The sequence below is a fragment of the Sander lucioperca genome, chromosome 7 (assembly GCF_008315115.2).
Source record: "Sander lucioperca isolate FBNREF2018 chromosome 7, SLUC_FBN_1.2, whole genome shotgun sequence".
NCBI lineage: Eukaryota > Metazoa > Chordata > Actinopteri > Perciformes > Percidae > Sander > Sander lucioperca.
Window position 1 is genome coordinate 28,479,647 of NC_050179.1, and position 22,255 is coordinate 28,501,901.

The 22,255-nt window shown below is 41.1% G+C and overlaps 1 protein-coding gene and 1 long non-coding RNA gene across 2 annotated transcripts in view; one reads left to right on the forward strand and one right to left on the reverse strand.

The window, feature by feature from the left end:
* The window catches only part of LOC118495442 (UPF0606 protein KIAA1549L-like), a 96,907-nt gene extending 84,197 nt beyond the window's left edge, over positions 1-12,710 (forward strand). The window contains exons 5-7 of the mRNA XM_036003205.1: positions 1,743-1,965; positions 10,877-11,010; positions 12,534-12,710. Coding sequence (XP_035859098.1) covers positions 1,743-1,965; positions 10,877-11,010; positions 12,534-12,710 — 534 coding nt within the window. The remainder of the gene's footprint in view (positions 1-1,742; positions 1,966-10,876; positions 11,011-12,533) is intronic.
* Positions 12,711-16,234: 3,524 nt separating this feature from the next.
* On the reverse strand, positions 16,235-16,756 carry LOC116057934. Its single transcript, XR_004106910.1, has 3 exons — positions 16,544-16,756; positions 16,386-16,436; positions 16,235-16,279 (listed from the first exon to the last, which is right to left on the reverse strand). It is a non-coding gene; the product is annotated as an uncharacterized LOC116057934 (long non-coding RNA).
* Positions 16,757-22,255: the final 5,499 nt, after the last annotated feature.

Here is a 22,255-nt window from a genome sequence, read left to right on the forward strand (position 1 = left end):
CAAATGTGTTTGTGTTATGTTGTGAATGTGAAAATGAACTGCTACCTTCTCTGTCAGCTCTAGCCACTGAAAAAAAATAAGCGGAGAAATCAGGCCAATTACAAAAGCTGGTCAGTCTGAAGTGGTGTTGCCTGAGCTCATTACTATTCATGAGCTCGCCCAGTTGCGCTGGGTAAAGGATGCCGATAACCAGGCTCTCATTGGCTAGCTGTTAGCCAATCAGAGTCAAGCAGTTTAGCTCGTTGAATATTAATGAGAACTGGCACAAATCGAGCTGAGTCTTCCTGCAGGCTTTCTATACCACGCTAGAATGGCTTGAAACAAGGTAACCAAGGCATTTTTTCCACAAAAAATGTTACAGAGTCCATGGTAGAACTTCAGACATTACCACAAAGTAATGAAATACGTGTGGCAGGGCACCTTTAATATATGATGACACAGTGTGGTCATTTTGGATTTAATACAGGAAATATATTACATATTGCGAAAATAATTTATATTTTAATATATGGAACTATTGATGGGTGACCCCTTCCCTCATCTCCTCTCTCTCTCCTATACTTCCTCCCTCTTCCCTCCTCCACTTCCTCCCCCTCTTCTCCCTTTCCCTCCTCCTTCTTTCTCCATTCTATTGATTATGTATTACTTCCTTGTTTTTGACCAATAGGCTTGCACATTGATAGAGAACCACACTCCCACTCCACTGATTAGTGTAACACAATATAGGAGTGCAAGCTACTTCTTACGATGACCCTGATGAAGACCTATGTCAGTTGCAATGCATTGGTCATTTTAATGCATATTGCAAAGAGCACCTGTATGTGTCCAGCCAAAGACCCAGCAGCGCTTCTACTCCATTGTCTTTACATTTAAAAAACAGTTTTAAACCTGCTGTACATAAAAACACACTTGTATAAATGTTCTACTGCACTGTAAAACTATTCTAAGCTAATACATACATATTTTTTAATTTCTATTCAAACATGTATGTAAAAGAACATTCAAAAACCCATATCAGTGTATTATAGACAATTTTAAATCCAAACCCTAAACCTCTAACTGTTTGTACAAATCATTCCTAGGCAGGTTTGTGTTTAAAACTAACACCAGTTATGGATGGTACACAGGATTAGTTACAGTTGTTACCAAATACATTATGTGTTTTTACTAGAAGCCAGCTAACACTTACAGAGGAGAGAAGAAGAGAGGAGAGAAGGATGAGGAATAAGCCATAGAAACAACAGGCACAGCTGCTCAGTGTGGTTGAAGGTGGAGGTTAGCGGAAGGTGGGCGGTTTATGTTTCCAGAAATATGAGTCTTTACTCACCACCGATAGTATGTATTTTTCCAGGACACAGTTAGTCTGACTTATGACTGTTGAAGGCTAAAGCTAAAATATGCCCTCCCGGCAGTTTTGGCTTTAATAAAAAACAGCTATTATGAATATCCTTAGTCCAAGATATTTGTATTCCAAACCCATAGCTAGTACAACATGTATTCGAAAAAGATGCACCTTGTCACCTCATCTCCAGTATCACCTAGCACAGATTTTTTCTCTGATGCTGTTTGCATGGAAGAAGAACCAAAGAACACAAATCCTCTAAACATACTAGAATCACCATGTTTTTAGGATACATGTACTGCACATAGCCTGACTTGAAATGCATGTAAGTGAAGTAAAAAAAACAAACTTGAATTGCTACAACTTAAATTTTTTCTTTTTCTCTCTCTCTCTGTCACAGGTGGAACACGATGAATGCAGCCCACACAACGTGACGTTGGGTTACTACGTGACTAGCGGCAAAACTGTCTACATTACCTCCTTGGTGGTTGAGGCACTGCATGTTTACGGTTTTGACAAGCTCCTCTCGGACATCAGGCAGCACACCCCATTGGTTAAGGCAGTTCTGGTTCCTGTGGCAACCTGGGTGCCCGCTCCAAGCATTCACTTGCAGCTGAAAACAGGTGATGAAACCTGATGGAAAATGAGATAAGATAGATCAACCTTAACAAAACAGAATCTAAAAAAAAATATGATGTTAATTCTGGTGGAGATTAAAAGCATAAATAATAGAGAATAGTAATAGAAGAGAGGTTAGAGATATGCAGAGAGGAGGGAGAGAATATGAGCAGAAGGAGAGCAGAGAGAGAGAAAATGCAATGAGAGTACAGGGAGGGAGACACAGGCGAAGAGTAGAGCAGAGACAAAATTAGAAAATTCTGATTACATGTCTGCTCTCCTTTACTCTTCTCTGATACCCTAAATCCCATACAAACTCCCATGATTGCAGAGCAAAGGCAAATTGGTCCATTCATTTAGTCTTAGGCCTCTTAAGCCTCTTAAAAAACACATTTCGGCGCACGCATGCTAAATTGAGTATTGTGGGAACAATGAAATCAGTGCTATTAACAATTTTGCTATTTAAAAGATACATGTGCAGATTGGAAACCCATTACTTTTCTAAACTAATAATTGTTTTTTTATTTAATTAATAACATAATTAATGTTGGTGCGATTCAGCTTACTACAAATATTTTTTTTGTAGTTACTGATTGAATTACAGCCACTATGTGTATTTTTTTCTTTACAAAATTATTTACAATTTTAAAATTTCTTTTCATTTCAAGCTGCACTAATAAATAAGTGGATTTTTGTAGTGTTTTTCAGCTCATTGTTTTGGTTTTATGGCCTGCAACCTTAATGTTTTGGTTCACTCTTGCTTTCAGCCTTGTTTCCAGCAGCATCAGGTAGCTGTTTTTAGTAAAACAACTCTAATTAACCCACTGTACACCTGCCCAGCACCAAACAGCACACAAAGTTAGCTTTTAGCTAGTGGACATCGAGCAGCATTTAGCTTTTCTAAGGATACTTTTCTCAGGAGTTGTTGGAGACCAAAACAGAACGATAGTTACGTATTGTAACTCCAGATTCTATGAGTATAGGCATAGCCCTCCAAGAGCTGTTGCTATTGGGTTTATCCCTCGCGCATGTGCATTCGTGCATTCGTTTTTTTCGATTTATTTTGCGCCCTAGTTCCCAACACAGGCCTCTCTTACGTCTGCAGTTACTGTATATTACAACTGCGAGACCAGAGATCTGCTCCCAACATCAGCATTTTTCTTCAGCCAATGTTAATGAAGCAGGTGGCCCGGATCTTAGAGGGCTATGCCTATACTCATAGAATCTGGAGTTACAATACGTAACTATCATTCTATTTCGTATAGGCTTCGCCCTCTAAGAGCTTTTGCTATTGGGTCATTGGCAAAGCTGATGTAGTCAATGCCACCTGCGACACAAGGTCCACAAGTAGAACATAGACTATTTCCTCTTCTATTCGCACTCGAAACCTGTCATGATTATGAATTGGCCTATTACCGATCGTAAGGCCCATGTCATGATTGTGAAAGTGTTTTATAATGATAAAAAAATAATATCACAATTAAGAACTGCATAAAACCTGCATTCCTCACAGCCACTCAAGTGCAGGAGGTATGGAGACAGCAGCAAACCACATCCAACAGCGCATCATTTGCTATCAAGTGTGGATAGGACCGAGTGAGTCATGGAGGACTCAGACACATCACGCAGATAAAAAAGGATGAACGGGCACTGGGATGCCCAGGAGGCCGCTGCGCAGATGTCAGCCACGTCATGCCTCTGAGGAGGGCCGCGGACGCTGATAGCGCTCTCGTAGAGTGTGCCCAGATGCCCTGAGGGGGTTTCACTCCCTCCGTGCTATAGGCTTTGGTGATAGCTTCACACAGCCAGTGAGACAGCCGCTGCCTTGAAAGAGCCGCACCTTGGGAGTGCTCTCTGTAGTGAACGAACAGCTGCTGTGTTCCTTGACCGAAAAAGGTTTGTTAAAACTTTCGGTGTAAATGAAGGATTTGGTTGTAAAGTAGCCGCTCTCCCGTCCCCTCTAATGGAAAGGCAGGACGGTGAAGCCGACATCAAGGTCGAGGAGGAGCGCTGTTTTCAGTGACAGCATCCTGAGAGAGACTTGCGCTAGAGGCTCGAAAGGAGGCTTCTCCAGAGCTCGGAGCACCAGGGTTAAATCTCATTGAAGTGTGAGAGAACGCACAGCAGGTTTCTGTTGTCTGACCCCCTTCAAGAAACGCTTCACCAGGGGGTGCGCAAAAACCGACCTCTCCCCATAGCCCTCGTGGCAGGACAAAATGGCCGCCACATAGGCTTTAACTGTAGATGGAGCCAAATCATTATCCACCAATGTTTGGAGCTAAGTTAACACGAGGGGCAGGGGACACAATGTGGGTTCTGCACCTTTCTCTGGACACCAGCGCTGGAAAGCGGACCATCGTCCAGTGTAACACGCTGTAGTAGAGGGGGCTCTCTCGCCCTGGATAGTGCGCACAACGGCAGGGGGCAAACCCAGCCTCTCCAAGCGTTCCCGCTGGCTTATTACTGATGAATGCGTGCCAGGAGGCGAGGAATCAGAAGGAAAGGGGGAAAAGCGTAAAGGAGGGCTCTGGGCCATGGTCGGTGAGAAAAGGCGTTGACCCCGAGAGGCGGATTGTCCCGTGTGTTCATAGAGAACCACAGATCGCATTGAGTAAGGTGAACAGATCCACTGTTGCGCTCCCGAACATGTTCCACAGTATCTGAACGAGAGAGGGATTGAATTTCCACTCGTTGTGAGAGGGACCCCCCCCCCGCGCAACATCAGATCTGCCACGCGGTTCAAAAACCCCAGAATCTACACTGCTCTGGGAGAGAACAGATGCCTCTGTGCCCACAACAGCAGGCTTCTGGCTATCTCCAATAATCGAGCTAAGCGTACAACGCCCTGGCGGTTTATGTATGCTGCTGCCGTCATGTTGTCTGTTCATACCACTACATGTCATGACACTTTCAGCACCGTGGACAGCTCCAGGTAATTTATGTGGGGAGGTGGAGAAACTGGCCACCTCCCCTCACAACCTGCGATTCACACATGCAGCCAATGAGAGAAGCGTCTGTGTACACTGTTATGTGTGATGTCACTCTCCCCAGAGGAACCCCCGCCGATAGGGTTCGAGGGTTTTTCCAGTAGCCTAGCCTAGGCCAGGTCCGACTGCAGAGAATGGGGGATGATTAGCATGCACCTCTTGTGCCGTATAGGATCGAGGTGTAGGTGGCTGAACCATCTCTGAATTTTCCTCATGTGGAGGAGTCCCAGAGGAACCACCACGTGACTCGCAGACATCATGCCCAGTAGATGCATTGCTGACAGTGCTGATACCGTCTAGTGAGGCGTGACGCGCAATAGCAGAGAGCTTAGTGCGTCCAGCCTTGGTGCTGACATATATATATATATATATATATATATATATATATATATATATATATATATACATTATATATTACTTTGACATCCATGCATTCATGGGTAACAAGCTTTTCCACACTGCGCCGCGCTCCAAGAGCGGGTGTGCGCACATCCATGTGTTGTCTGTTGCCATAGCAACAGAGAGCGCTGAGCTTTTCCCGCCGCTGTGAGATGCTAGTGCTCGTTGCTCACAGTCCATGGTAGGGTACAGCTCTCCCCATCCCGCTCAGACGGCCGGGGGGTGAGGAGTGGCTGTGTAGCACCACACATTCTGAGTGGGTGCTTGCTCCCGCTGTTTACACAGTGAGGGAGTGACCGGGCTCCGCCTGCAGCACCACATGTGTGCAAGGCGTCAGAGCCGTTATCTGAACTTGAGATAGCATGATAGTTTTTACCATGGCAGTAAGAACTGAGGGAGGGCTGGCGAATTGAAGCGTATAGCATTTGTGATTAGCTTCAACATTCATGTGTTCATCATGGGTAACATGCTTCTCCACACAACACAGCGTCTCGAGAGCGGGCATGAGCATGTCTGTGTGTTGTCTGTTTACATAGCAGTGAGTATCATGCCCTCCCGCCACTGTGTGAAGCGGTAGTTCGTTTCTCACAAGCCGTTCACTCAGCACTGACACCAATCCGCGTAATCAGCTGTGAGGTGGAGAATAACTGGGTAGGCTATCAACACGCACTCTGAATGTTTGCACCTGTTAATTCTGACACAGAGTGGCTGGCTCCGCCTGCATACTGCACGTGAGCGTGGCGGCGAGCCTGTCCGTGTGTGTGTGAGGGGAACGTGTGTCTCAGTGGCTGCAAGATGCTCAGAAGGGACAAACGCGGACTGACTGAGAGGAAAACTGCTCTTAGGGGAAACTGTGTGGCCCTTAAAAGTGCCGTTATGTTTCCAACTCTCAGCTGGAGTGAGACACGTGTTCCTGGCGCCCCATCACTGTCACTGCCGCCGCTGTTTGCGAGTCGCGAGTGGATTGGACCAGGTGGGTGCTGCCCACCGGGCCTTATGGCCGCGCTGTCGGTAGGTGGAGTTGGAGCCAGGGCTTGGAGAGGTGCAGCCGCAGTCTGTGGGGTGCCGTCTCCTCGAGCTGACATCTTGGTGCCGCTGTTGTGGTCGAGGCGTCGTTCTCCAGGAGGTGTGTTTCCACATCCCCTCCACCACCTACAGTATAGCCCGTGGCTGTCCAAGGTGCGGTCCAAACAACCCACCAGGGGCAATGGTACCGCCCAAGAGCACACGTCTGCTATTGGCTGGGAGTTGTGATCTGTGTAGGCAGATATAACTCCGGGGGACAGTAAAAGGCTTAGCGGTCATGGCGGAGACAGCAAAGCGATGGTCACCCAGGCAGTACACAGGTACACGCGGTCAGTGAAGCAAGCATGGACCGGGTTTCGGGGAGATGTGGTGTGGGCTACCATCTGCCGAAAAAAAGAGACCTTCGGAAGCGGGATGAGGCCAAGCTCTGCTGCAGTGGCGGGACCGCTAGGAACTCCGTGTCGCTTTGGACCCTGGTGAACGGTGCACAGCAAGACATCAGTGCTGTCTGTCTCCCGGGTTTGGGGAATGCTACTCGGCATTCACACAGGTCGAGAACAAAAGCCTTAGCGGTAGGCAGGGAGCCCACCCGCTGCGGAGGAGAAAAAGCCACTGGTGCGGTGCTCCCCTTCTGGAACGGAGACAGCCGAGTGGTGGGGCTCCGTAGTCCTCTGCTGTTTCGGGCTCCAGTTCTCCCAATGGAGAGGAGGGAGAGCCGGCAAGAGAACCGTCTTCGGGGGATTGAGTCAGCGGACTCGTGCCCACCAAAGAGATCCCCTTCCGGGATGTCTGGGTGTCGCTGCTGGTGGTATCCTTACCTTACCCGACTGAATTAATACATTGCATTAATGTTCAGCTCATAAACCATAAATACACAGTATATGCCAGTTCACCATCCACAGCACAATTTGCATAAGATTATCAACTGGGTCAACACTGTTTGTGCCTACAATGTGTTGCCGACTATGAGACTAGGGAAGGATGTAGAGTCCCTTTTCCTTTTTCTTTTGAAGATGTAGCCTGCACTCATAAGCACCAACGTTTGAATTTAGGTCAGAATAATGTTCCATAATGTCCACCTCTCCTATCCCAGTCCTTTTAGAGGTTTTTAAAATAGAGCGGAGAAAGACAGATGATGGACTCAATATTGTTTACCCTGTTCCTCCCCAGTGCGGAACTTTGTGATGCTGACAGATACTTACTCTTTAAGTTGTTCTCATTCTAGATAGTGGCGATAATCCTTTTTTTCTGTCACACTGCTTAAGTTCATCAGCCCAGCCACACAGGCATAGCCATCTATCTAGAGTCATACTTTAAATACCAAAATCACAGCCCCAGATACAGATTCCAGATACAGCTTGATTAAGTAGATTGTTGTAGAGTTTCTTAATCATTTCTCTTTCCCCAGCTCTTTCTCAGTGCTTCAGTTAGTTCTTACCTCAGGTTATTGTTGTTGGTACTTGCATCAAACTGTTTAAACTGTGAATAATAATAATGATACAATATTTGAACACAGGCTTGAAACCACATATAAATTACGTCGAAGCAAAAACGTCAAAGTCTATCTAATTCATACTTAAATCAAACTTCTTTTTACACTTTACATTGTTCACCTCCGTATATGACTCTGTCTACTACTACTACTTTGTCGTCTGCCAGTATTATTTGTTATTTATCACTCACATTTAACCCTTCAATGCGATCAATTGATCAAAATAGATAACATTTCTGCTACCATTATGAATAATAGTGGAGAGCTGCTGCAACCCTGATGAATTCCCCTCGTGATTTTGAATCTTGGACAAGGGCCATGCCCTAGAACTACAGAACTATTGATTCCATTATACATCATTCCAGTTATATCAATACATTTTCCCCAAATCCAAAGTGATGCAAAGTTTTTAGTATAAAGGGATGTTCAACAAAGTTGAATGCTTTATAAAAAATTAAAAATAAACCCACTTTCTTGAATAATATTGTTGTACTCAAGTAAATCTAAAACAAGTCTCATGTTATTGTAACCTTCCTTTCAAAATCCATATTGTGTCTAACTTATTATGGTGGAAATACATCCCTTCAGCCTAGTGGCAATAACAGCAGTAATAGCAGTATTTAACAATGTAATTGGTCTCAAATTATCTAATAATATTTTGTCTTTATCAGATTTAGGAATCAGGGTGATTAATCCTTGTTTCATAGTTGACATCAGTTCTTTCTTCTCTACACATTCCTTTAAAGCTTTGAATAACATATTTCTTACATCTTTCCAAAAGAACTCATAGAAATTGGTCGTAAGCCCATCTGACCCTGGAGATTTGTTTAACGTCATCTTGAGAATAACTGAATCCAACACCTCAATTCTAAAATCTGATTTACATATTCTTAAAGGACTCATCAATTCATGGGATAACATTCTTGAGTTTACCATAAAGCCTTTATGCCAGAATGTTTTGAGTAGTACAATTTAAAGTAAAATTAAAACACTTCCTTTTTTATACTTTTAAAATGTTTGCTTTCTACAGACCATTTATCATTAGCTTGTGATTGAGTTTCATTGATGTCTGTTTTCTAAACAACTAAAATACAAAGGGTTATTTTCTCCTGCCTCAATCCATTTTTTCCTGTTAATTTCGTGGCAAAATGTATGGTGAATTATCTAATCTTAAATTTAGTAAATTCCCATTTACCAATATTACTTTCAATTGCATCCTCATTTTTATTATCCATTATAGTGTATCTAACAATGCAATATTCTTTATTTTGTAGCATTCTGGAATTAAACTTCCCATACCCTATGTTTCTGATTTCCCTCACTGTGAGTTCTAAAATTACATATGTAAAAAAATTATCGCTTACCAACCAATAGTCAATTCTAGATTTGCTTCCTCCATTAGGCTTAAACCATAAGTTATGTTTAACCCCGGGATTAAGGCTTCTCCATGCATCAGTCAGATTGTTATCTATTATAAAACTTTCTCCTATGTCATTACGCTTCATTTTCCTTAACCCAGGTGGCATTCTATCCACCCATTCATCTGGGGTCATGTTCCAGTCACCTCCTACTGAGATATAATCGGTAGGGTACAATACTTTAAACTCTGAAATCACATTTGTAATATTATCCATCAGTTTTTTTGTTTTGTCCGTCATTGTTACAGCCATAAACATTGGTTATTATAAAAAATAGACTTCCAACCTTCATTACCACCGTCAAACAGTGTCCGTCTCAGCTCAATGATTCATAATTTCTCCAGGGAGCTTGTTAAAGCTGATCACTACACCTCCAGATCGGTTAGAGCCGTGACTGAATATAATTCTGTCTCCACACTAATTGATCCAAAAGGCTGCATCCACTTTGGAAGAATGAGTGTCTTGCAAAAACAACAAATTAGATTTTTGCCCTTGACAAAACAAAAATAGTGCTTTCCTTTTAACAATGTCTTTCAAGCATCAATGAACAAAACAAATAGTTTCATTTACCATAAACATTAGAACACTAGAAATAAGAACTGCTAGTTTAACAGTTGTTTACTTCACACACTCATACAGTGAATGAACTGTAGGCTTTGAGGAGAATTTCGTCCATATAAAGGTTTCCACTGCTTCACAGCCATAAACAGACAGTGTCCCCTGCGATTTCACCTTTCGTCTCCAATCTGCCGTCCATCAATGTATCCATGCCCCCAAAGAAAGCTAGTTCCCGGCCTGCCGCTCCTATTCAATTAGGGGCCACAGCCTCCTTCTTTCCTCCCAATTTTCCCGTGGCAGTACCTCAGCAAAACGGCTGCCTTTCTCTTTGTAGATTTCTAATTATATAATGTAGAATTTGGTATAATAGTGTAGAAGTATAGCATATTTTGGGTTTAATATGGCAATATATGCAGTTTCTAATTACAACATAATATAGGTATATGGTGTCTGATTAGGCTATAACTGTGTTTGTTTCCTGTCTAATGAAGACCACATTATTTTTGGTCTAATTTGTAACAAATCAAGGCTTATTACATCTTTGTACGGTAAAATAAAGTGAAACCAGTTAGGTATAGTTATCAATTTATTTAATCTACTTATATTTCCTTATTAAGAAGTGTTACTGTAAGAAGACAGTGACTTCCAGCAGGTCAGACTTGACTTGGCTTTCCATCTGCATTCTGCCTGCACAGTGTTGACATACTAATATTTATGCCATCCACATTAAGTAACATTAATATTTCAGGGTCTCATACCGAGAAGGAAATAAAATGCAATTTAAGCAAGATTTAATGCAATAGTGCCATCATTGCCCACTGTCTTATCATGTAGCCTAGGCTAGCGACGATCAACAACTATTTTCTCAAAATTTCTGAAAAAAAGATCTGAATTTCATAATTATGAGATCTTTTTTCGTAATTATGAGATAGTAACTAATAATTATGAGATAAGGTGTCTACTTTTTTCTGTTGTGAATGCTATGTGCTTCTGTACTTTCAATACCAATTAAATATAATTTTCGATCTCCCCCCAGTGTTGAGATTCGTCGGCCCAACAGATAACATCTACTCCTGCAGTTTTGTCCAGATGTTGGAGCAGAGGATGGAAAACGCCTTCGAAGAGGCTCAGGACAAAGTGCTGGAGACATACAACAGGCTCACTGTAGAGGTACTACATGCCGTCATGAAGGCTATTTTTTCAAAATGCAAACAGCCAAGTATGTCTTATATATATTTTGCATGCTATGCAGGCTAATGTGAGCAATAAAGCTCTATTGCGATCATACTGTTGCTCTTTCACAGTGGAACTGCTTTACTGCAAGTTAACACAAAACACTGAACATTGCTCTGTAATTATTCAATAAAAGGTCACACAGTCAAAAAGTCAAAAGGTGTGATAGCAAGTTACACTTAAAGGAGGGAATGACAATGGCTACAATGGTTTATTATCAACAATCAAAGCTCATTGTTCTACAGTTTCAGCTATTTTTCCTCCTTTTGTTCTCTGCATCTTTCTCTCTTTCTCACTTTCCATCTCTTTCTCTTTGACTGCCGAGGTACTCTCAAGAGCGCAGGATAAACATGCACACGCCATCATAATCATAAAGTAGGTCTCAGCAAGCAGAGGCAGATATACTGTCGGGTCCGTTCATAATTCATCCTCTGAAAATATTAACACTCATGGAGGATTCTGATGGGAATTCCTCATATCTCATATCATCATTCGCTTTACTATGGTGACTCAGATTCAATCTTTCATTGCAATACAACTTAGTTGTTTGGAATTTGCCTCCGTAGGCACATGTCAGATCGACAGACAAGACACATATAAGAAATAAAGACACATAATACATAACCCCCACCACATAAAACATTACATACAGCCATAGATGAAAAATATCAACAGTCAGTACAGATTAAAGTGTCTGTTGCTTTAAAATACAATATTAGTTAGTGCAAACCTTCGTAAGATGTTGGTGCTGAGTTGGGGAGGCATTTAATATTTGGATGGTAAGTGCTGTTGAGGAAACAGGACATCTTGGAATTGATAGCCCTGAGTCTTCTTCCTGAGGGGAAAGTTATTAAGAAGGGGTTGGCAGGGGTCCTGGGGTCCTGTAGTATTTGTAGACCTTTGCACTGAATTCAGATCCCAATCACATTGTTTTCAGAGCGCCACACAGGTTCTATTATAGAAAGAAAAAAACATTGTTCATTCAAAGTGTTATACTGTCTCTGGAGCTATGTTATGCATTTGTTTTGGGCATCTTAGACATTTGGTATACCATTAAATATTTCGGTTACACTTTACTTGAAGGTATCTACATAAGAGTGACATGACAGACTGTCATGAACGTGTCATAAACATTATAAACAAGTCATAAACAGTTATGGCGTAACGCTTCTTTTAGTAAGTGTCATTCAGTTTTTGTCATGACAAGTTATGGTTAGGGTTAGGTTGCTCAGGCAGCACATATGACAGCACATATGACAAACAGCAGAGCCCACCAAAAATAGGTTAGGGTTAGGGTTCATGTGTCATGACTGTGTCATGACAGTGTCATGTGTTCATGACAGTGTCATGTCACACTTATGTAGATACCTTCAAGTAAAGTGTTACCAATATTTCTGTATACATGTGTCAATTACCACTGCCTCATTTGCGTATTGAAAAAAATAATTTTTTCACCTCAGATCCAAAGTGTTTCCCAGGACCCAGGCTCTCCATCAGTCTCTCTGGTGTATGTGGTGAAGAACCAGGATGCCATTCTCAACGGGACGATCTCCAGCGGCCTCCTCAACCAGCTGACCGCAGAGCTGGTGGGATACTTTCTGTTCTACCCACCCATGGTCATCGCTGAGCGTAAGTAAAACCACAATGCACCTTAAGGGCCTAAGGGACAGCTGTGGTGATGACATAGATCTAATTAACGATCAGTATATTTGAGTGTGATCTCAGCTCTCTCTGCTGCCTTCATCTCTTCTGTGCAGATATTATTTAGCTGGTGTACAGTATCTAACACATGTGTAATGGAGACTTAGTAGGGCTCCTGCATTTGATGGGGGGGCTGTGGGGAGAGTGCTGCAGCCTGGTGGGGTCTCTCCACAACAGGCAGGGAGACGTCATAGTCAGCAAGCCAGGTTGGCGGGCGTGTCTGACGTCTCGGGAGGGTATCAGGAAGTGGCGTTGCCTCACCTCTACCATATGGGAACATCCTCACGCACAGCAGTCACACTATCCGGCTCGAAGGACCAATTTGTAATGGAGACTTGATAACTAGGACTGTAACTGAAGCTAGTTGGGAATAGGTGACCACTGTGGTGCATCGGTAAGAATGCAGTCAAATGCTCTGATGCTCTTCAATAGATTTATTGGCAGCCAGCAGATGCTTGTCTATGTCTTCGTGAGTGTACGTGTGGTTCTACAATAAACAATAAAAAAGGGTATATCAGCATACAAGTAAACGACAGTGCTGACAGGATGCAATTAGTAAATCTAATAAATGGTAATTAGTATAACTTTCACTTCAAGTAGCTATAGCTGCTTATATCAAATAACCAAATAATATACCAGATAACACACATCAGCTCCTTATTAAATTAAAAAAACAGCCTTCTTACTGCTGGGTCTCAGTAACCCAAACATAATTCTCTGCTACACAACCATTGTAAACACTCCAATAATAATTATACAGTGTCATGTAAGTACACAAATAAGCACAATAGTAATGTAACACTAATAATACTAGGCATTAGCATGCTGCTAGCGAAATTTATGCTAACATACTGCATTTCAACTGAGTATCCCAGAACATTCATATAAACCTAAGGCACCAAAAATACACATATGTTAACATTTACACCAGTGTACTCACATGTCTCTGAACGCACACATGCACAGATGGCGACACAGACGACAACTATACACTTCAGAAATATCTACAATGTGCTTCTCCCGGCCACTCCCACTACTAACTTAAAAATGAACTTATCAGCCAGCGCAAACAGGTGTCCTCTCTGTGACCCCAAAACAAAGGCGCTGATTGGCTGATCCCCGTTACCCCGAACATAAATAGCAAGTCCTTCTTTACAACATGAATTCTTATTAAATGTGCTCTGTGCGGTTTTCTTTACATTCAGTGTTTCTCACTAAGATGCATGTGTATGCTACAAAATGGGCACCCACATAGCAATGCAAACAAAATCAAGAGGTCCTGGCTGCAGGCCTCCACTGTGAGGTCGCTACCGCCGCAGGCTCCACTGTCAAGCCACCTCCACTGTCAGGACAGGAAATGCACGGGATACATTTCAAAATAAAATCGCAAATGCACTTCCGGTTGAATCGCTTTCCTCACAAATGCATTAATTAGTAAACAATATGACGTACAATCTATCAATTCCTTGTCTATAGTATATATCGTTTTTATTTTTATAGTAAACTTTTGTTTTGTTTGTCATTTTTGTTCTGTGTTTTCCTTTTATGTTGCGCATGAGCCCCAACATGGGCATTTTGATTTATTCTGTCCAAATCTAGGACAAAAAGCCATCCATAACCTGTATTAATTCAAAGAAAAAAGTAAAGCTTTTCATTTGGACAATTGAAACATTAGCCTTTGTCTTTTCAAAACACTTATCATTAATGATTGCCATATATGTAGACTAATATACACTGTACTGCGTAACTTTACAACTTAGTCATTATGAAAAACAAACGGTGGGTGATATGACTCGGGGCTCAATTGTCTTTGTAGCCTACTATAAAGCTTAGGATCTTGAAAAGAGAAGGTCAAATAGTTGATCAATGAAAACAATGTAGGGCAGGAATAACATTGGTCAGTGCACAAATTTTCTTTTAAGTTATTACTCATATTCATAAGCCAACATCTCATAAGATGTCATAGGCCTATACATTTTATTGTGTACTATACAGTATATACAGTACTTCGCTGCCTTTTCATTATCATTTAACTTTGACTTTATTGCACTGCTCTTTTTCTATATATCTTTTTCAATTTGTTTTTCTGTTGTATTATTCTGTATTTTTATTCTTAACCACCATAAATTTCATTTTTGGTTCTATATTTATGCTAATTATGTTATTGTGCTGCTGGAACACCTAAGTACCACTAGATACAACCCTAACTCTTGATATCTACAGTATAATCCAAGTGAATTATTAGGTGATCAATGAGAAAAACATAAAAAACACACCAAGTCACAACATGATCAAATGTTCTGTAGCCCTTTATTCTCGAACACAAACTCACTCATCTGTGTGACATTCACAATAGGCCAAATTATTTCTTTTGTCCATTTTTTCCTCACAGAATTTCCACGTGTCCTCAGTGCTGTAAAATGTGAATTTGAAGGGCTCCACGATTGATTCATTTCATGGTCATCCATTTGATCCTCCCATACTGCAGAGCAGCCTCAGCCTGGTTCTCCTCCCCCATGTACAGAACATCAGACAGGTCCACTTTGGCAGAGAACAGTTGTTTGTTGGCCTCAACCCACTCTGCTGCATGTCTGCAATCGTGAAGAATGTGATCTTCAACCGAGTCCTATGGAAAAGACAGAAAGATGTCTGTACCATAGCTGCTGCACCAACAGTATCTGACCAATAGATACTGTGTAAAAGCTTACCCCTTCCACTGGTGTGTCCACGTCGGCAGGTCTGACTGAGACCTCAGCCTGCTGCTCTTCTTCCTGAAAATATATAAATAAGCAAAATGATCAGTTGTAATATTCAAAACAAAGCTCCAAAAAGAAGAAAAGATCCCATCAGTGCCCTCATCTAATATGTCCACCTAGACATATTAGAGAGCTCAACAAATGTTAATTTTCCAATCATGCATTATCTAGACACTTTATTTTGAAACTACAGACAGCAGGTCTGACCTTAACTTGTGAATGGCATATTCTTTAAAGCAACCCCACAATTGCAGTACAATTGGAAAAAAGATTGGTAGGTAAAAAAAAAAATAGGGAAATGGAAATACTGGTTTCTGACCTGAAACAAATAAAAAACACTCAAACAAAATTAAAATCTGACCTCAGTTATGTCATCCACCTTCCTTTTCATCAGCCTAAACACTGGTGGCACCTCACCTCGCAGGAGGGCTTTTGATGCATCTGTCCAGTGGGCGAACAGCTTTCCATGGCTCAAAAAATGATTAAACAATAGAAATAAATAAAAATTTCTTGTAACAATTTCAAGTCACTCAAATATCAAAATCTTTGCGGTCTCACCTTCCAAGGTCAACATTTTCCAAAAGGATGATACACCACCACTGTCGCAAAAGTGGCATGTCCATCTGAAAAATGAAGATAAAAAAAACTCACACTATGTCATAATAAATGTTTTGTTGTTGATTTGATTGCATGAATCAACTTACAATAGAAAAGTCATAGGGAGTATCCAGTGTGGTGTAAAGGGCATTCTAGGAATAAAACATAGTAATTTTAATTTAATGCTGATTTCTTAACTTAATTTAACGCACACAGAATTACACAAATAATTAATATATAACAAAAAATGTTTACTACCATCAACATGAAGATGCCACAGTCAATCAGGTACGGTTGTCGTGGAAAACCCTAGATATCAGAAAGAAGTCAATTATGTAATTTTGTTTTACAGTATTAAAGTATTCAACTATTAATATATACATACATTATATATTATACATACTTTATACTCTTACCTGCATTTGTAATCCAGTTTTCTCTGTCCAGTTGCCAGGATTTAGTGACTGGGAAAGGTTTCTAAAAGACAGTTGCATTAAAAGATAAATAATAGTCATTAAAATGATCAATATGGGCTCTTTTCATGAACATGCGTCACTGATTCCAATTCGGGACAGCCCATCCATGCATCCCTTTCCATGCAATCACACTCCACACATCATTTCAAAAGGCTTTTTTATGGTGCCAGTTTCCAAGTAACTGAACAGAGGGGACATTCAACCTTTTTCAGTTTGGATTTTGGACCTTGAGTCTCTTGGGCAGTATGTACAACAGAAGAGGAAACCAAAGGAGAAGACACTGTCATATGTGTGTCTGCTGAGGAGTGGATGGTAGATGTTTGAATTGATTGGGCAGAGGGAATAGTACATATGGTTGTATCTTGTTGCACAAGAAGGTCTGGAGATGGGGATATTATGGTTGGTGGAAGCAGAGGAATGGATGCAGCAGATGAACTTGGTTGCAGGGAGGGCAAGGATGAATCCTGACTCTGTTTGGACTGGGCAGCAGCTGAGGTGGAAGTTTGTTGTATGGGACAAGACTTTAAGTGTGCTTCCATGTTTGTCCTTCTAATAACGGTTTTGTCACAAATAGGACAATGATAATGTCCCCTATTCCTGCAGTTCAAATTGCAGCGGCAGATCTTATCTAAGAGTAAGTCCAGAAAATGTTTATATTAGACAATGACAAACAAGTCACATGAACACACACACACAAATCTGTGTGTGTGCACATGTGTGTATCTTTAATCTAAAATGCAATGGCATTTTTCATGTGGACCTCCAAATGCTGCTGAAGTCTGGCTGGTTGGCTTGGTTTAAACATGCCTTTGGGACAAAGGGGGCAGTGGAACTGACTGCAGCATGTTGTGCAGCGTTCCACTGCAGGCTTCCCACCACATGGAATGATTGAATGATGCATCTAAAAAGGATATAAAATGCATCGTGTTTGAATTATAGTACATGAACTTCAATTCAAATGAATGTATACAGCCTGCAAACTTAGATTGTCTTTGCTTACAGGTAAAATGGCCACTTGCACCAGGTTTACTTATGTAGAAGAAGTAATAATGACTATGAAAATACTTCACTACGGGTTAAAGTCCGGCATTCATAAATGTACTTAAGTGAAAGTGGCTAAAACAAGACACTTAAGTAATTTAGTATGTTATGTTAGAAGCAAAATATATTCAAGTATCAAATAAAAGTACTGATGGTGCAGAAGGATGCTATTTCTCAGTAATTTCAGTTACTATTCGTTTTGTTTATATACTGTAGTATACAACAGAGGTGGAAAAATAAAAAAATAAAAATGTGCCATGTAGTCCTACCACATTTTGATTCCACTTGTGCACTTAAACAGGTGATATCACTAATTAGCTAGTCGACCTGTGGCAAAACATCATGGTGTGTTGCATCGTGTTGGTAGCTTGGCTGTCTCATCACGTTTGTGAGTTCAGAAAGACACGTTTTCAACTTTGTGACGATGCCCAGCTAATGCAAGGAGAGTTTACAAAAATGTTTTATAATGTTACATACAAACAAAAGCGAACAGTTACTTTACGTTATGCACTAAAAAGTTAATAATCCCTGAGAATTTAAGGTGTTGATGCTAACCGCCATTGGTGAAAGTTAACTTTGACGTTATCTAACTTAGCTTCAAAATGACAACCCAAACCGACATGTAACATTCGGTAATTTGCATCATTAATGACTTCTATAACATTACTATTTTACGGCACCTATATTGACGAAGAACACAAGAAACCATGCATTTACTTTCTGTGGATAAGCAAAACCAGCTACTCACCGCTACTCGGGACATATGCTGACTCGCTGGTCTCCCTAGATTTAAAAGGCAGGTGAAATCGACATTTAAACGTCCTCACTCAGTCTGCACTTCCCGTCCTGACAGTGGAGGTGTTCTGGAGCCTGCACCGGAAGCGACCTCACAGTGGAGGCCTGCAGCCAGGTGCCTCTCAACAAAATGGGCACCACCTCAAAAACATTGCTCCATAGCACTACCAGTGGTCAAAAACTCCACAGAGTACTCCAAAGGTACACCCCAATAAAATGCCATGTGAATTGAGATTTGTTTGGAACTACTTTCTACCAAAGTAACAGTCCTCTCTAGATACCCTGTGAATTGCCTAGAGTAATGCAGATTATTTGTGGAAAGACATGTATTTGAATTTTTCAAATGCAAATTTTAAATTCTGTGACCACCAAAAACAAATTCCATTCACCTCCATTATATTAGATCTTGATATATATCTCACAAATAGATATCTTAAAACTTTAACAAATAAAACCAGAAGTATCTGCATGGCTAGATACCACTACAGGTAAGTGAGAATTCTTTTTTTTTAAATTTTGATGAATTGACCTTCTAAGAGTTCGGACCTCCTGTAAGTGAAAATTAAAATGAGTAATTTATCTGTGGACAGGGCATGTGGCTCTGACAAATGCAATGTCTAGCACAAATATATTGTTTATAATGTTTAGCTAAATGCAGCGGTAACACATCAACTTGTCTTTTTTGAGTCAATGCATAATGCCACAGCTTTTTTCCATAATACTATTTTAAAAACAGCATCACAAAACAGGATTGGTGTTCTGCTGACTAGACTTTATGTTGTCCTAATGGGTGTTATTTTAGCTCACTCTGACACAATGCAAATATGCTCTCACCATAAGTGTACATTAGTGAACACACAGTGTTTATTTATAGTTCAAAATGCGACTTTTTAGACATAGAATTGTTGATCCGAATTTTAATCAAATTTTATCCGCACATTGTCTTCCTCTATTGCTTTTTTTTAGTCTTGAAAGGTTCAACAGACAAAGATTGGAGGACTGCCAGTAGTGAAGGATTACAATATTGACACAAAGGAACAAACAGACACATTGACTGTGGTTATACAGTACTGAGAGCATCAATGGATGGTCAATTCTCCTGTGATCAAAGCCGCCTGGATATTGACCTTCACTATCTGTTTACATGCAGAGGAGTCTATGGGGGCATCAGCCTCCATGTCTACAGCATGTAACTGGAGAGTACTCTGTAAATAATTTAAAGGGATACTTTGCCTATTTTGAACCAGCTCTGTGTCATTAGTGTGAGCAGTGTGTGCAGATGAGTGTGTGTCTTCCCTCCGTGATGCAGCTCGGGGTGGATGTGTAGCTCATAAAACACAAGCAGGGGAGCAGAGTTTGCGTCCAGGAAAAACATAAGACTTTCAACCAGGAAATGTGTGTTCATGTCTTGGGAGTTCTATTCAAGTGGACCGATGTTTTAATCCAAACCACAATCTTTTTTCTAATGGTAATTAGTCGTTCAATCTATCAAAAACAGAAAATCAAAAAACAGGATTGCTGTTAACATTCTGCTGACTTGACATTATGTTGTCCTAAGGTGTTATTTTACCTCATTCTGACACACCGCAAAGATGCTCTCACCATTAGTGTACATTAGTTAACACAGTGTTTTTATTCATAGTGAAAATGTGACTTTTTAGACATAGAAATCTTGATGAGAATTTTTACATCTCTCTGACTTTTATTACATGTTTGCTCATTGTCTTCTTCCTATTGCTTTTAGCACCTTTTGCATTATGTTTCTTCAAGGTAAAGACCACACTAATAGATTTGGACGTGCTGATGTACGTCTTTTTTACAGCAAAAATCTTAAATCTGCACTAATGCGCCATGAAGTGTAAGGGAGCTATTGTTCTAACTAGTTTCAGTGTTACCCTCAGGCTGTAGAGGTTGACTTAAAAAAAAACAACAAGGATAGAAACTGGGCCCACTGGGTCTTTTTTTAAGCTTTAGAACAGCAGACAGGGAACAAGTGTACAGAACTGAGCTTGACTCTTAAAAAGATTTTTACATTCAGAACTTTATTTTAGTCTTGAAAGGTTTAGCACGTGACTGTTCGTTCAAAACAACAATGGCGGCTCCTGAAGAGGTTAGCGTAGATGTGGCAATAGCATCAGTTGTATCTTTATTGAAAGAAGAGCAAAGAATGGCACTGAAGGCATTTGTCAGTGGAAAAGATGTTTTCGCTCTTCTTCCGACTGGCTTCAGCAAGAGTTTGATAGACAGATGGTTTATCCAATCACCTGCTAGGTAGTTTCCAATGACGGCTTTTCGGATTGGTTCTGTGTAACAACAGATGTGTACCCACTCTGTCGCTCTCTGGGACATATTTTCATGCTAATCGAATGAGTTTGGAGCTTGAAAGACGCTAGCACGGACCGCTGATTAGCTTACAACGCTAGTATTCGGAGCACAGGGAACGTAAAAATAAATCACTATTTATACCACTAAAAAGGCTCAAAATATCACCAAACTTCAACGGTAGCATAATGAGGGTCCCAACATGTTAACCGAAGCATTGAGAACTTTGTAAGTGTACAGACAGTTTATTGAACGAAGAGCTGCGGGAGCTCCGTGAAAGGGCTACGAGAGAGCTACCGGTAGTCAATGCCGCAACACAGCCTCGTACTTCGGGAAACTGGTGGTGTACCTGCGGACATTGTGAAGCTATGGCCACCGAACAGGAGTGTCTGTGTTGCAAGGAGTGGGACCTGTTGCGTCGCGATGCCCAAGAAACGCAGTACAGTCTGAAGATTTCCCCTCTATGATAAACAGGGCTGTACTTGAAACTTTTTCGGCGACCCAGACCAGAGGGACCAGATGGACAGTTATCCACTGAGTAAGTACACTAGACAAGTTATGCAGAGTGCGACTATTTCAGATATATTGAGCAAATTGCTTTTGATTTTAGTGCTTTTGATTTTTAGCTGTAAGTCATGACTGGTTTCAAAGACGGCGGCGGCATGTAAACATGAACGCGAGTGTCTTTATAATCTATCTTTTCAATAAACTGTCTGTACACTTACAAAATTCTCAATGCTTCGGTTAACATTTAGGGACCCTCATTATGCTACCGTTGAAATTTGGTGATATTTTGAGCCTTTTTAGTGGTATAAATAGCAATTTGTTTTTACGTTCCCTGTGCCCCGAATACTAGTGTTGTAAGCTAATCAGCGGTCCGCACTAGCGTCTTTCAAGCTCCAAACTCATTCATTTAGCATGAAAACATGTCCCAGAGAGCAACAGAGTTCGGCGGGAAGCCCCGTACATTCCAATGAGAGTGCTCAAAAGTGCATAAAGCAAACATGGAGCCATAGACTGTATATAAGAGTGGACCAACAGATCCCGTTGCTCTGGATGGAGACCAGTGAAGGCCGTTAGAAGCACTTTTCCGGTGAGCGCTGAGCGTTACTGCGCAGCCTCCAACTGAGAGAGACGACGTAAATGTGACGTGAGCAACGTGTCTGAAAGTTGTAAGTCTTCTGGTAGCTGTGCCAAGAGAAATCTCAATCATTCCCAATCTAGCAGGACGGAGAGTGTAGGTATATGTAAGGAGATAACATAGGCACAGGCTAATTATTGCTAACTAAAATGCTAGTTAACATTAGTAATTGCACTTAAACAGCTAATGTGAGACGAAACTGCCTGTGCGCTTCTCTTGTACTATACGGTAATTCCTCTACTATGCGACAGTAAGTCGCGTGGTTATGACACAATCGTTAGCCTATTTTTATAAAAACGTCTGCTACGGAGCCATAACGTGAAGTACAAGGTAATGGAGCCTTTTATACATTG